The sequence below is a fragment of the Vombatus ursinus genome, unplaced genomic scaffold (genome assembly GCF_900497805.2).
Source record: "Vombatus ursinus unplaced genomic scaffold, bare-nosed wombat genome assembly UNPS02014832.1, whole genome shotgun sequence".
Lineage (NCBI taxonomy): Eukaryota > Metazoa > Chordata > Mammalia > Diprotodontia > Vombatidae > Vombatus > Vombatus ursinus.
In genome coordinates this window covers 76108824-76124458 of record NW_020954610.1, presented here as the reverse complement: position 1 = coordinate 76124458, position 15635 = coordinate 76108824, and the positions used below count along the sequence as shown (strand labels likewise).

Genomic DNA, 15635 nt, shown 5'->3' with positions numbered 1-15635 from the left:
CTGAACATCACAGTCTAATATTTTAGGTCAATTAGGTGAAGCCTCTGTTGTGTAAATTAGTGCATGTAATTAGAAAAAAACTTGACTTTTAAAATTTCCTTATTAAAATAAATTAGAGTTAATAAACAAGACTTAGTAAGACAGCACTTTAAAAATGGCACTTGAACGTGGAAGCTAACAGCCATTATTATTTTTGCTCTATTTGAATTATATGAAATCCTTAATTTCACATAATTTTTAAAAAATGAACTTCTGTTTAGTTTGCACCACATATGTGCCCTTGATACAGGAAGTATATTCTAAAGGTATCAATCACAAGACACATACTACCCTGGCAAACAACTGTTCGTTGTTCTTGTTTTAAATACAAAACATTTACAACTTTATTCCCCATAAAGAGATTGAAAACAGTCATATTAACTTTTTTTCCTGCTGGGATAGCATCGTCCAAAAGTGCTTTATTAGCAATTTCTTAGAAAACCCCAACAAATCACACACAAAAAAAGGACTATAAAACACAACCCCAACACAATAAGATGTTATGTCTTCTGGCTTAAGGTCCTGAGGAACCATGCCAGTAAATAAGTCCTTGTTTAACACTGGACCTGCTTTTCTCTTAAGCGAGGACAGAAATACTAGCTGTGATTAATAATCTGCTTCTCTGTTCAGAAAAGCAGTAGTGATCCATTGGTTAATTTCCAAATTCAGAAGGGCAAAGTGTCCAGAAACAGCCTGTCGATGATAGAAGGGGGTGGAACCAAATCTTCCAGTTTCAGGTAAAAGATGCGTTGGAGTCCCAGTGTGCAGAGAGAACGTAAGTCAGCAAGGGCACTCAGTACCTTAGGTTCTGCAGGCTCAAGAGGTTGTCCTTTAGTTTGGCAGCCAAAAGCCAAATGATCTTTCAAACTACTTGTAATCTTCTTGCATAGCTCTTCCACTTTCTTTGGTTCTTTTAACCCATGTCTTTCTGCAGAGACAATTAAGAGTTGATTTCAGTAAACATCTGATTATGTCATTCTTCTGCTCAAAGCCTTTTAACGCATCCCTATTACCTTACTAATGATTTAGGCTTACCCAGGCTCCCATAACTAGTAGGCAGCAGAACCAAGTCCTTGGCTCTTTCCACTATACTGTTACGCTGCACTAGAGTCCCAAAGCCAGATCCTAAGCCTCTTACTAATCTTTTATCCTTAGCTCTTCAAACTTTGCTTTTCTGGAATGCAATAGTTTAGAGCTGGAAGCATCCATGTTCCCATTTCCAGGGCTATATATAGCAGGGAAAGATAAGCTCCTAGGGTCCTAAGTTGGAACTTTGGACACATTTCCCCAAAATTCTATAATATTAGGAGTACTGTATAGGCATACCCTTCTTCTGAGAGTTTTTGATTTTTTTTAAATAGGATGTTAGGTAAAACAATGTGATGGGGTGGGGAGGCAGTTAGTTCCACAGAAACAATGTTGAAAATGGCCAAATAACACTTTGTGGAGGTTCTGTGACCTCACAGTGCAGTTTGTTATTGTAAAATGACATTGATATGAAGATTGTTACATGGTATGTTGTCTGTTCTACATTTCAGGCACACCAGGGGTTAAATAGGCTTTTATGGCTCATCTGGAGGCCACCATTGATAACACATTTATAGGCAGCTAGGAGGCACCATGGATAGAGTACTATGCCTAGACACGGGAAGATCTGAGCTCAAATCCAATCTCAGCCACCTAATAGTTGTGTGACCTTTGGCAAATCACTTAACCTCTGTTTGTTTCATCTTCCACAACTGTAAAATGAGGATAATAATAGCACTTACCTTTTAGGGTTGTTGTAAGGATCAAATAAGATATGTATAGAGCACTTAGCACAGTACCTGGCACATAGTAGGTACTATGTTATTGATAGCTATTAATATTATCATCATCATTATTATGAATACTGTTCTATGGGCAAATATGTTCTTTGAAACCAACTTATGAATGAACTTTTAGAACACAGCTGGTATCTCAATTAGGAACTGCCTATAGTAATAAGTACAAAATAATGCCTGAATATTGCATTCAGACTATTGAGGGTCAAACCTTGGTACCATCTATATTTCTTATACCAGATTGTATTGTTCTGTAATTAATAGAGTTCAACTGACTATATATCAGTTTCTTCATATACAGCTTTGAAAAACCTAAATGATGAGGCACACTCAAGGTCCTGTTTGCTTTACCTTGACATTTGAAAGTTTAGCTTTCCATTTACCATCTAAAGCTCCTACCACCCTATCTGTTGAAGAAAAGCATGGGAACTACAAGTTTTGTCAATTCAGTAAGATATGGTCCAGAGTTTTAGGTTAGGCTGAAAGTAGTCCCTAGAAGTTTGATGTCATCCTCAGTTCAAGTTAGGGAAAGAAAAAGAAGAATTTTCATTAGTTGGTGGGAAGAGAAAGGGGGGCACCACTAGAGGTTTTGAGGTATCCTGAGGGGCTCTGGCATATTCCAGAGTAAATTTTCCTAATCTTTCGAATGGCTTAGGAAATACCTAAAAATTGCCCAGCCTCATAGAGATGGTGAAAACTAGAGGGCCAGAACACCTATGCTTGCCCAAACCTTTGAATAAAATCAGATATTTCTGAGATAGCCTAGGTTGGTAGGGTTAACCATTCTTCCAATCAATAAACATTTATTAAGCACCTACTATGTACCTGAAACTGTACTAAGAACACTCTCCCCCACAACCTGACAATCTTCCATTGATAGTGATGGATAGAATCTACAGGGACAACCGCTTTATGACATGTGGAAAATACAGTACACAGTTTGGCATCCCCTGATAGAATGATTCATTGATAACATTCATAGAATTAAAGAAATAATCCATTTTCTAGTACCCTGTTATCCTCCCAAAAATTATCTTGTATTTAGCTTGTATATATGTTTATCTATTTAGCTGTTGTCTCCCCAAGAGAATGCAAGTTCTTTGAGGGCAGGGGCAGTTTCATTCTGTCTTTGTATTCTCAACATTTAGCATAATATCTGGCACATAGTAAGCACTTAGTAAATGCTTATTGATTGGTTGATTGAAGTCTGGATATAATTTCTAATTGGTTTTTGCTCTAGTTTTTTAAGTCAAAGTTTTCATATTTTTGATTCTACAACATCTGAAATAAAAATTCTTAGTGCACATTCTAAATGGTAAAAACTGTGAGTGCTATGTTTCATTCAAATGTCACTTTTATTTTTCTTTCTGGTTGCAAAAGTAATTTCTCCAGAGCAAACGTCAGCCAGAAAACTAAAGAAATTATCCAGACATTTTTCTCAAATTATTCTATCGGCTTTGACAATGTAGAGGGAATAAATTTGGTAAAATTAGGTGTGTATGGGAAATTGCAGTGAGACTAATTCAGGCAGAGATTGATTAAAATGAGGGTCCTTGGGACTAAATCTCCCAAAATGTTGGACTTGGTTAAATGATATGTTTGAATTCAAAGCACATTTTGCCTAAGAATTGCTAGAGGAATTTTATTAGATTTTAACCTACAAAGCTTCCATCTCTGGGTGGTTAGGCTCTCAATTTACAAACAACTCTGGAACAAATTTTTCTTTTCTTGACTTTACTGACCCTGCAAAACCAACAGGTAGCATGCCTTGACAACAGACCCAAGGGCATCCAGTCTATTTCATTTGGTTCTGGTTCTTTAGTAAATAGTCACTGTGTCTTTCATCCAGAAAAATCCTTCATATACTTTACGCTAAAAGGTGTTATGTTCTTTTAACATGATTATAGGATTAAGAGCTGGAAGAAATTTTAGAGGTAATCTCGTTGAGGCAGGCAGGTGGCCCAGTGAATAGAGTGCTGGCTTTATAGTAACACTGACATGTGTTTAAATTATTATGTGATTCTGGGCAAGTTACTTAATCTTTTTCAGCCTCAGTTTCCTCATCTGTAAAATGGAAATAATAATAGCACCTACCTTAAAGGGTTGTTGTGAGGATTGGATAACATAATATGAAGTGCTTTGCAAACTTTTAAGGCAGTATGTAAATGCTAGCTATTATTATTATTCAACCCTGTCATGTTATAGTTAGGGTCACTAAGGTTCAGAAAGGTTTAGAGATTTGCTTAATGTTATATAGCTAGTAAGTATGAAGGCTGGTATTTTGAACTTAGATTTCCAGAATTTAAGTCCAGTGCTTTTCATACCAAACAAGGTAAACTGTCATCTCATTAACATCAAATTAAAATTCCATAAATAAGAGGGTATGTAAAATTAGTCCAATAAGATTAACAGTAACCTGGGGATCATTCTTTTCATATAACCAACATTCAGTGACAATTTCCTTTTTACACAATGCTGCCTTTCTCTTGAATAGAATTCATGTTAATTATCAGCATAAAGAAACTAAGCAATGTTTGAGGCCTAATTTAGGATGCAAATTGATAATGAAATTCTGTAATTGAACCTTCTTATAGCCAAACTCACAGAAGGTGTTTGGGAGTTTTCCCTGCTTCCCTACCAGTTGTGAAAGCTCAATAACTATGGCAACCATTATTTATTCAGTGAATTCAAGTAGAGATCAATACTCACTGCCATCTCTATCAGTGCTAGGCCTGGAATTCCACAAGGAATTCGTGAGACACTCTTATTAGAAACCAAAGACACCTCAACCATCCTTTGTTATTTTGATTATATGCTGGGTCTATTGCTTATCTTTTAAAAAGAGTTAAAATAAATCTAGAACTGTTTCCAGCTTCCAGTAAGAAATATAAAATGCTGAAGATTTACTATGTTTTATATATAGCCTTCTCAGAGGCTTTTTAAAACCTAAAGCACCGACATTTTAGTTAAAGGACCCTTTTCTTGATGCTCTGTTAAATGGCTTCAGATATATTACCTAGCACCAATAAGAGTTTGGGGAGAAAGATGCATGCTATTTATCCTGGGGTTTGGGAGAGCGAGAAGTAAAGGGGGAGTGGTGTAGGGCTTACTGTTATTTAGAAATTCTTTCATTCATCTCATTGACCCTCTTTTTCATTCCCTGCAAAGCTGTTTCAAACAAACCTTTTTTCATTCTTCTCAAGCCTCTAACTCCACCCCGCACAGATAATCTCACCCGCTACATTACTAAGAAGACATAGGCCTTTTGATGTGAGCTTGGTCAGTCTCTCCCCTACCCACTTTCAAATCTCTCTATAGTATCGTCTTCATTTTCCTTACTTATAAGTGCTATGTCCTTCCTTATAAATGCTAACCCCTCCATGTGCCTTTGATCACAATCCCACCTACCTCCTCTGGGATGTTACTCCATCAATCATTCCCTCTTTCTTGCATCGTCAATTTCTGTCTCTATATTCCTTCCTTTTCGATGCCTACATTATCAGATCTTATTTATATTAAAAACAAAAACAAAATTACCTTGTCTTTGACCTTATTCTCCTGTGTCTTACTCTTCATAGCCAAACTTGAAAGAATACACTATGGTTGTTTCCTGCACTCTTTGCATGTACTCACTCCCCAACGCCTAGCAATCCAAATTATTTTCCAACTATGTGACTAGTCTTCTCATCTCCAAATCTGAAGGGTTTTTCTCAGTACTCATCATTCTTAATCTTTCTGCAACACTTATAAAGAATAAACATTCTTTATACTCTCTCCTTTCTTGATTTTTGTGATATTGCACTCTCATGGTTCTCCTTCTACTTCTCTGACTATTCCTTCCTAGTTTTCTTTATTGCCTACTTTCCTCCTTCTGTACCTTAACTCTGTCTCTCTCGTCAGTTTCAATCATGCTGGTTCAGAAATTCGTAAGAGTTGGTTGGATCCTCAGAGGCCATTTAGTTCAACTGTTTCCAATACACAGAACAAAAATTTAAAAATAATTTTGAAGTTCTATCATGAGTATATAAGCTAGTCTAAAGCTATTCTGTAATAAAACATGCTCCTAACGTTTTTTTTGTATCTTACTCACAAATTCTGGATTATCAATTCAATTCATCACACAGTTATTAAATGTCTACTAGGTACAAGGAATTGTGCTAAATGTTGGCAATACAAGAATGAAAAATGCCACAATTTGGCTCTAATCTATGTTTCCAGATTTAATTCACACCATCCCCTTATGAACTCTGATCTAAGATTATTATTTCCACACATAGCCACCTAGTTCTCTCTTTTACCCTATGCCTGAAACTTGCTTCTTTTTGTCTGATTGTTAAAATTTTTCTTTTCCTTCAAGGCTCCATATGCCACTTCATCCATTAAGCTTTCCCTGATCCCTCTCAATGAGTGATCCTTCCCCACTAAAATTTTCCTAGAATTCTGTCTTGATCTCATGTTTGCTGTAACACAATTTTTGCTGTATCATACTGGTTGTGTATATTATATCCTTCTCTACCAGACTAAAAAGACCCTGCCTTCAAAGAACTTACAATCCAATTAGTCACTATGTTAGTATAGAACATTCTAGCCATTAAAAACTTATATATCTCATAAGAATGTTTAAATAATGAATTAAATTGAGTTAGAACTTTTGGATCATATGCCGTTAGCACTGGAAGGCAGTTTTGAGGCCATATGCTTCCCACCCAGTGCAAGACTCCCCTGGATATTCCTAATAGATAGTTGTATGATTCCTCTCTAGCACTTCCAGTGACAGGGGGCTCACTAACTCATAAGGTGTTCCATGCCAAGGTAGGGTAACTAATCATTAAAAAGTACTTCCTTTATTTTGAGGCAAAATCTGCCTCCTTATCACTTATAACCTATTACTTATATAAAAGATAATGTGGGTCTTTAATTTTACATGCAAATATGTATACATTTAGAATGTTAATGTTCGGTTTTATTTCATGTGTATGGTATTTTGACTTAACTAGGAGATAATGATTTTCCTTTGGACTGTGGGTAGAGAGAACATACATGATGTGAATCTGTAACCAAACTCAAATATTCATGTAAATTTTATATAACTCTCCTATATACCAACTAAACAGGAAAGTTTGAAATGTAAATATATTCAGGTCCATAATCAATTGTTATTTGAACTCCCTATAGCTTTTACTCTGTAGGTAACTTGAAGACTTCCTGGTTTTTAGACATATGTGAAATACTATAGTCAAAAGATGGCCACTCTCTAAGAATTTTAAAAAGTAGATATTAAAAATTAGATTAAAATTTGAAGGATTAAGGTGTTGCCTGTCATATTTCTTAATATAATTGTATATGCCTATATTGTATAGGTCAATCAGAATAAATATTTGGACTGATACATAAAAGACTAATCAATCATACTACAATATTTCATAAAATCAGTAAGAATTTTTCAGTCTTTTAAAGGATTTGGGGGAATGTTAAATTATTATTTTACTCTTCAAAGAGCTTCTACTTTTACAAATTACTTTGAGTTCACATAATTAGCTTAAGAATCTTAAAATCCTAGGGTCAGCTAGGTGGTACAGTGGATAGAGCAGCAACCCTGGAGTCAGGAGGATCTTAGTTCAAATCCAGCCTCAAACACATAATGCTCACTAGCTCTGTGACCCTGGGCAAGTCACTTAACTCCAATTACCTTGCCAAAAAAAATCTTAAAATCCTGAATAAGACCTCCATGACTCTGACCTTAAAAACTGATTCAGTCTCTATGCTTGGTGTGGAACTAACTAATGTTGCAGTAGAAGTTAGGACACCTTGATTCTAGTCCCACTTTGTCACCATGAGCTGTGTGACACCTTAGGCCACTTGGCCTCTCTTAAACTAAGTCACCTTATTTGTAAAATGACCTGGTTAGATTAGATGATCTTTAAGGTTCCTTCCACTTCCAAAATTCTATGATTCCATATAGTCAAGGAGTGATCAGATAGATTTTGATCTCTGCTTTGGACTTGGGAAAAATTGTGGATCACTTGTAGAAAAAGTATAAGAAAAAAATGTCCCCTTAGATCCAAACAGTAGTGAGATGCTCCCATTGCTTAGGAATAGGTTAAAATTTCAGAATATATATATATATATATATATATATATGTATATATGTATTAGTAAATACATTTTAAAATTAAATGGATTCTACCCCAAATCCATTTTCCATATACACATTATTTTATAAAAATTGAGTGTTTTCAACAGCACAGTACTTTCAAAAGCATAGTACTTTCTTGTAGTTCCATTTTTTCTCTTTGTTAAAACTATTACTTAAATAACTATTTTTCCTTACCCTAAAGGAAAATTAGGTTAACATCCTTGCATTTGGTTCACCTGCTGATGTGCAGAACCAGGGTAAAATAGTGTGAATGGCCATTCAAGGGCAGCAAACATCTTAGAATCATTAATTCTTGTTGCAGACAAGACAGTTAGCCTGCATTTTCTGACAGTGAAATGGTCAATTAAATAAAATAACCAATTCAGAAATTAATAATTTGGATAACAATTCCTTTCTGTCTTTAACACTTTTTAAAGCAGAAATAATCTTTAAGAAAAATGTAAGTGACTTTGTTTTAATGGTTTATTTCGCTATTTTGAAAACTATTTTCTGCTCCTAGTTCTGTACTCCTCTGTTAATGTTCTTAGAGCCTTACATTCTACAAGACTAGGAAAATACTGCTGAAATTCGAGCTCAGACAATATGGTTGAAATGCCAGTGAAGCTCTACTCAAGAAGTGTACAGAAATCCATATGGCTCATTTCTCTAGTCCAATGGTTTTCCCTACTTGAAGTACATAGATGCCCCTTTGGATGGTTTGTGGACTGGTCTCTTATAGTCTTAAGGTTTATAATATTATCATATTTCTGTTTTTTTTCCTGAATGAGGCATTACTATCTTACTAATTGTATTTAATTTTTAAAAGTATACATGACCTCATCAATGTATTATGAAAAAAAATACCAGAGTTCCCATTAATTTAGAATAAGATTTTTGGTAGTTGCAAATGAGAGTGGATAGTATATAAAATCTGTGAGAGATTTTGCTTTGTCAAACTGGTTTGGGGACCCAAAAAGTTTGAAAACTACCATTGTAAATTCCCTCATTACTGTCAGACCAAGGATCAGCCTTATTCTTCCCAAGTCCCACAAAGTTCCATTCCAACACATCACCCCCTCTATTATCAAAATTTCCTCTAAAATTTCTTCCACTTCTTTCCTTAATTAAAACCTGGCTTTCTTTCCATTAATGGCATCATATCCCTTGCCATCCTCTCTTTTGGAAGCTCTTCTTTTCTCCTCTCCTCTTCTCTAAATTCAGGAATAGAGGCCAGGGTAGGACCGGATTACTCCTTTCTCTCCACTACCATATCCAGAATAGTCCTCTATCTTCCTTTGTCAATAACCTTTCCTCCTTTGGAAATCATGAGAACTAATCACTCTCTCCTTACAATGCTATCATTATCTACTGACCTTCAGGTGATTTTTTTCATAATTTCCTTACTGACTTTAGTACCTAGCTGGTATCATCTTCAGGGACTTTAATATTCATATTGATGACCCTTCTAACAGTATGGTAACACGTGATTTCTCAATTCCAACAAACTCCATTCCTCTTCAGCAACATATCACAAATATCTTAGGCTCCCCCAGTCTCTAAGAATTGGCTTCATCTCTAAGATCCTTAATGTTGAAATTCCATACTTTGATTTCCTATTCTGCATCCTACAGCCTCCTCTCCTCCCATCTCTCTCATTCCCTCACTTAGCACTAACCTGTTCTTTTCCCATAATAAGATATTCAGGCTTTTGGTCCGTTCCTTTTCCCCTACTCCATATCCTCCACTCTTACTTCATTTGCTCCATTCCCAGACTTGATTTCATTGTTTTCCACTTGAATGAACCACCAACCTTAAATTCCCTGTTTTCTCCTGTAGATTTTCTGCCATTCCAAACTTGCTAGTTCTTACTGCTGAGTAACCCTCACTGTTGAATCCTTCTGTTTCTGCTCCCATGTTGCTGAGTATTATTGGAGAAAGCCATGAAATTGAACAAATTTCATCTATTCTACATTTATGGAGCATAACTTCAGCTAGTGCCTCACTGGTGCAACCTTCTATTACTGTCTATCTCAATATCCACAGAGACTGTCAGAGTTAGAAGGAGCCTCTGAGGTCATACAGTTTAACCCACACTGAACATCTTTTGATAACCCTAATTGCTAAAGAATGTATCTACTTCATAAGGTTTTTGTGAAGGATCAAATGGGATAATTTATGCATAGAATAATCTAAACATAATGTATTATAATTAATTATCAAGTCAAAATATATCACTTTGCAACTTCTACCCATTTTTCTTAACTATGCCCTTCTTGGCCAATCTGAATCTAATCTACTTTCTCCATCACACATCTTCCAATTTTTGAATTCATCTATCATCTTCTAAGTATTTTTCTTTCTCCTCAAATCTCCAACTGCTCTCCATCCCTAACACTTATCTCAGTTTATCTTCTTACTTAAGTGAGAAAATCGTGGCTACCTAGCTGATCTCCTAACTTCTAAGAAACTTCTCATGATCATTACTCTTTTCCTTCCCTTCTGCCTACAGGACAAGGCATCCCAACTTTTTCCTAGGCAAATCCTTCTACTTGTACCCTTGATTCCATCCTATCCCACTTTCTCTGTTTGGTGTTCAAAGCCCTTCATAACCTAATCCCCTCCTACCTTTCCACTCTTCTTGGACTTTATTCCCCACCATATAATCCAGTGACATTGGACTCTTTGCTGTTTCACAAATGAGACACTCCATCTCTTGGCTCCTGGCATTGTCTCTGGCTGTCTGTCATGCTTGGAATGGGCTCCCTGCTCATCACTACCTACTTCCTTCCCTGGCTTCCTTTAAGCCTCAACTAAAATTCCATTTACTAAAGGAAGACTTTTTCTGCCTCTCTTAATTCTGGTGCATTCCCTGTTTTAATTATTTCTTATTTATCTTGTACACAACGTGTTTGTACATATTTCTTTGCTTGTTGTCCTCCCCATTAGATTGTGAGTTCCTTGAAGGTAAGGACTGTCTTATCTTGTCACAGTGCCAAGTACATACTAGGCACTTAAGAAATTTTTATTGACTATAGATTGACTTGCTCCAGCAATCATCTCCTCTCTCACACATATATCTTTAATCTCTCTAGATCTGTCAGCTCAGGTCTCCAAAATCCTTAAAAAACAAAGACCTTCTGTTGATTTTTCTATCCCCATTCAGCTACTATGCCATTTATTTCCCCTTTCACTTCCAAACTTCTTTAAAAAGTTGTCTACATTCCATTGCCTCTAATCCTCCTCATCTACTTCACTTTCCCCTTTACCCTTATAATATAATTTCCATTCTCTTCATCCTATTGAAATGGATCTCTCAAATGCTACCGATAACTTTTATTCAGTCTTTATCCACCTTGACTTCTTTGTAGTATCTGATACTTCTGATTACACACATCCTTCGGATAGTCTCTCCTCTCCTTGTTTTTGAGGTATCACACTCTTCTGATCCTCTTACCACTCCTAAATATTTCTTTCTTCTGCTTTTTCTGATCATTTAATGTATGTATTTCTCAAAGGTTACTCTCAGCCCTCTTATTTTCTCTCTCTGTTATCTGCATTCTCTTCTTTTACTTCAACTATCATGTTAACATAAATGAAGTCTCCATCTACAGCTATAGCCCTTGAGTTCCAGACCAGCATTTGGAATTGCACGTATGCTCCTGAATGTCCTACCAGCATCTCAATCTCAACATGTCCAATACTAAGTCCCATTATTTTGTATTATAGCTATTTGTGTATATTATATTTATCTATTTGACTATATTTTTTCATTAGTTCAGGGATCCCATCTTATCTAAACTTCTAATTTCCCCCAAGTACTACTATAAGTGGTGTTTAATAAAGTTTTGCAGAATGAAAGACATGAAGTATCTAAAAGAAATCACGTCTATTCAAACCTTCCCCCATCCTAAAGTGTTTGTCATGGGGAGGGAGGACAGGATACTAGAAGGTGAAGTTTGTGGACAGTAAAATTAAAAGGTAGAAGTACTCTTTGTTCAAGAATCCAAAGATTAACTCAGTATTTAACAATCTAAATTCGAGTAATGAATAAATTCACATTTCCACCAGGTGAACTCTGTGACATGAAAAGCACTAGAAAAGCAGAATTGAAGAATTTGAACTTAATAAGAAAGTATGTACCTGTAATCATACTGAGAGCTGATAAGCATGCTAAGGCGGGGATGTCGAGGTTAAGGCTCTGTAAGTTTAATGAAAAGTCTTTAATTGAGTCGAGCCATTCCCCAAATCCACGAAGGCACTGAAGTCTATGAAGCACAAGTCCATTGCAGAATACAAACTTATCTTCAGCTGTGTTAGATCTGAAATTAAAAGTAAGTCAGGAGTACTTTACAAATATGTGCATTATCATAAAATATATGCACTCAAATATCCATACAGTGTCACTTAGAATCTAACATGTTGTCCAACACATGCAAGCACTCATGTTTAACAATATGCTTCTTACTCAGTAAGACTTCAACATACTTGGTAGAAATTTTAAGTTTCCAGTTAACCAGTATACTTGATCACATTTACAAAGTGCTTTTCCCACAACAATCTTTTAGGGGTAGGTAGTTCAAATATTATTGTTTCTTCCCCCACCCCCACACCTTTTGCTTTACAGAAGAGGAAGCTGAGGAGTCAGAGAAACATTGTAAGCTTGCCCATAGTTACACAGCTGGTATGAGCACTGTGATACAAACCTATGTCTTCTAATGCCACATCCCAAGATTACCACAGTGCACCACATCGTTTCTAATAATTGCTAATGTCTCATGTCCAAATGGGATTAAGATTGGCCAAAAGACATAGAGAAAAAATTTCACTCTACACTAAATATTTTGCAAGGTTTTCACTGAAATATTATCTGTGAGACCTTTGGGCAAGTTATTTAACCTCTCTGAGCCTCAGTTTCCTCATCTGTAAAATTAGGGATTCAACTAGATAGATCACCTCTGAAGTCCCACTTACGACTTATTGAAAAATAGTGATGTGTACTGCCATGAAGTTTATGAAAGATGATTTAAAAGCTGTAATTATAATAGCTTCTTCTTGCTTCTTAAAAAAAGCCCAAGAATAAAGACATCATATTACAGATACTAAAAATACATAAATGTATACAAATTGACTATAAAAAACAAAGTCAGTGTAAGTGCCAGAATATAATCCCATTAAAATTGCTTATAAAATTCTTTTTCTTTTCCTTCTATGCTTTTCAGAGTGGTGTGGTACTTCCTTGATCTGTTTTTGCGCTTTTCTGTTACTACTGGTATTTCTATTTTTGTCCAGTTCTCTTTTTTTCTGATTAAAAAAAAAGTCCTCATATTATAATCTCAGTTTTCTCTTATCCTTATATCTAATACTTTTCTTTTAGCCATATTTATATTATTAAAATTGTACTATTTTTTATAGTTCAGATCTGCAATTTAAAAAATATAAGGAAGGTAAAGGGAATAAGTACATAGCATTGTCTGTGTCAGATCCTGTGCTAAGAGCTTTACAAATATTATCTCATTTGATGATTATAGGGAACTACCAGTGTGGAAGTTGCCTCCAAAATGCAGACCAAGAATTCTTCTGTAAATTATGGTGTTTGAGAGCAACCTGGATCACTAAGTCAAGTGCACTATCTATGGTCACAAAGAAATATGTGTCACAGGCAAGGCTTAAACCTGTTTCCCTGATTCCAAGGCCTACTTTCCTAAGAATGCCTTTCACTTCTGTTATTGGTGGCCTCAGTTTAATTTTTGTGTGTGTGCTTTTTTTCCCCTTCATTTCTTAACATATCTTTCTGGTTTACCCTATTGCCTTTCTATCATTGGGTGTCTATTATAGTGAAAAAGCAGTAAAAAATTAGGAAATATGGATTCAGATACATACTGTTTGTATAAACATTGGCAAATCATTTCCCTCCAGTTCTTTGGTTTGTAAAATAGGCATAGGATCATAAATTGAAAGTTGGAAAGGACGTTAGAGGTAATTTAATCCAATCCTCTTGTTTTACAGATAAGGAAAAGTGAGGCCCAGAAAGGAAGTGACTTGCCCAAGTTAATACATAAGATTATATATAGTAATGATAGGATTTGAACTGTTACTCTGACTCCAGATCCAGCATTATTTCCAAATCAGAGCAGTGATAGTGATAGCTATACTATCTATTTCCCAAGACTGTTATGTGAAAAGAACTTTATAAACCACAACATGGTATGTAAATGACAATGGCTGTTGTACTTTGTTTTACTTAATGTTTATTTAACCTAATCCAGCTCCCATGTTAAAATTTTTTTTAAATAGTAGACAAGAAACCTCTCATTGTATAAAATAACATTTTGTAAACCTCTCTAAGTTATAATGCTTGGGAAGCAATATCAGCTACTTTCTCTAAAATTTGTGGCAAAATAGTGGTGAACTGAAAACACTTTCAAGAAAATGCATGAAAGACAAAAGGAAGAAATGTTAAAAGATATATTACATTTAGAATTGCACTAGAAGAACTATTTAAGGCGCTGAATGATCGAAAAATGCTTTCTTTTCTTCATTAGTATCTGTAGTTTAATTTTATTGGGTATGATACATTAGTATCTATAGCTTAATTTTATTGAATATAAATACTGGGTCAGAATCTTCAAATGTTCTCTAGGAATAAAAGGCCTCGAGCATGGTAATTATGTAATAAAGGCTTGTTGACTTGACTTTGCATAATTGTATTAACCCTGTCAGGCCACTAAGTAGCATGTGTACCATGAGGTATACTGAAAACTGTAAATTGTTACATGGTACCCTAGAGTTTTGAAAGAATTATATAGTTTCTTAATGCAATAGATTTGCTTAGGAAATAGGTGAAAAACTTTTCTCTTATGTCTGAGTTTCATTCATTCAGTTACTTGAGAAAATAATTTTGTGTCAGTTGCTAGATTACCAATAGAACCAGCTTTAAATCTTTCTAAAAATGTGAAAGCTTTCAGGACATTCAAGTATGTGAATTTATGGTAGAAGGATGATAGATAAGTAATAGAAGTCATTACCTGATGGAAAGTCTGAGTACAAATAGCTCCAGAAAGGCAGATTCTATTAGTAAAGTCTGATCTTCTTTAGGGAGATCTGTAAATCCTGGAATTTTTTCAGCCCAGCTTCTAGATACGTCTATGGAGGCTGTCAGGAGGTTATAGAATTGTTGTACATGTTCTGCATCAGTGCCTGCCGCAGCCTGATCGCCGGAACAGTACTGGAATGAAAACCACAGATAGGAATGAAAATATCTCATGATTCATCATGAAAAAAGACTCTTCCTATAGAACCCAACTAACATCTGTTGAATGTGATGAGTGCAAAAACCTTCATCAGTTTTCCCTCCCTTTCTTTAGTGGCTCTGTTTGTAACCTCAAGCTTCCTGCTCCTCTCTGGATTTGCAAGTCATAAGAATAAGAGTCCTGGTGAACCCAATGGCAGGCAGAGTGTTCCTGCCACATGAAAAGACAATAAACTTAACAAAACAACATATGATGGGTCAACCAACAGCGAGGACTTAACTGTATTTACAGACAAATATATACCATATTTATTTAAATATTCTCATGGGGTAGCTGGGTGGCACAGTAGATACAGTCCTGAGCCTGGAGTCAGGAAGATCTGAGTTC

At 35.5% G+C, this 15635-nt stretch overlaps 1 protein-coding gene across 1 annotated transcript in view; it reads right to left on the bottom strand.

Moving 5' to 3' along the window:
• Positions 1 to 416: 416 nt before the first annotated feature.
• Positions 417 to 15635, bottom strand: part of LOC114025790 (nuclear receptor subfamily 4 group A member 3-like) — a 33906-nt gene continuing 18687 nt past the window's right edge. The window contains exons 6-8 of the mRNA XM_027839311.1: positions 15024 to 15223; positions 12139 to 12317; positions 417 to 967 (exon numbers count right to left, since the gene is read on the bottom strand). Of these exons, the coding sequence (XP_027695112.1) occupies positions 705 to 967; positions 12139 to 12317; positions 15024 to 15223 (642 nt within the window). The 3' untranslated portion in view covers positions 417 to 704. The remainder of the gene's footprint in view (positions 968 to 12138; positions 12318 to 15023; positions 15224 to 15635) is intronic.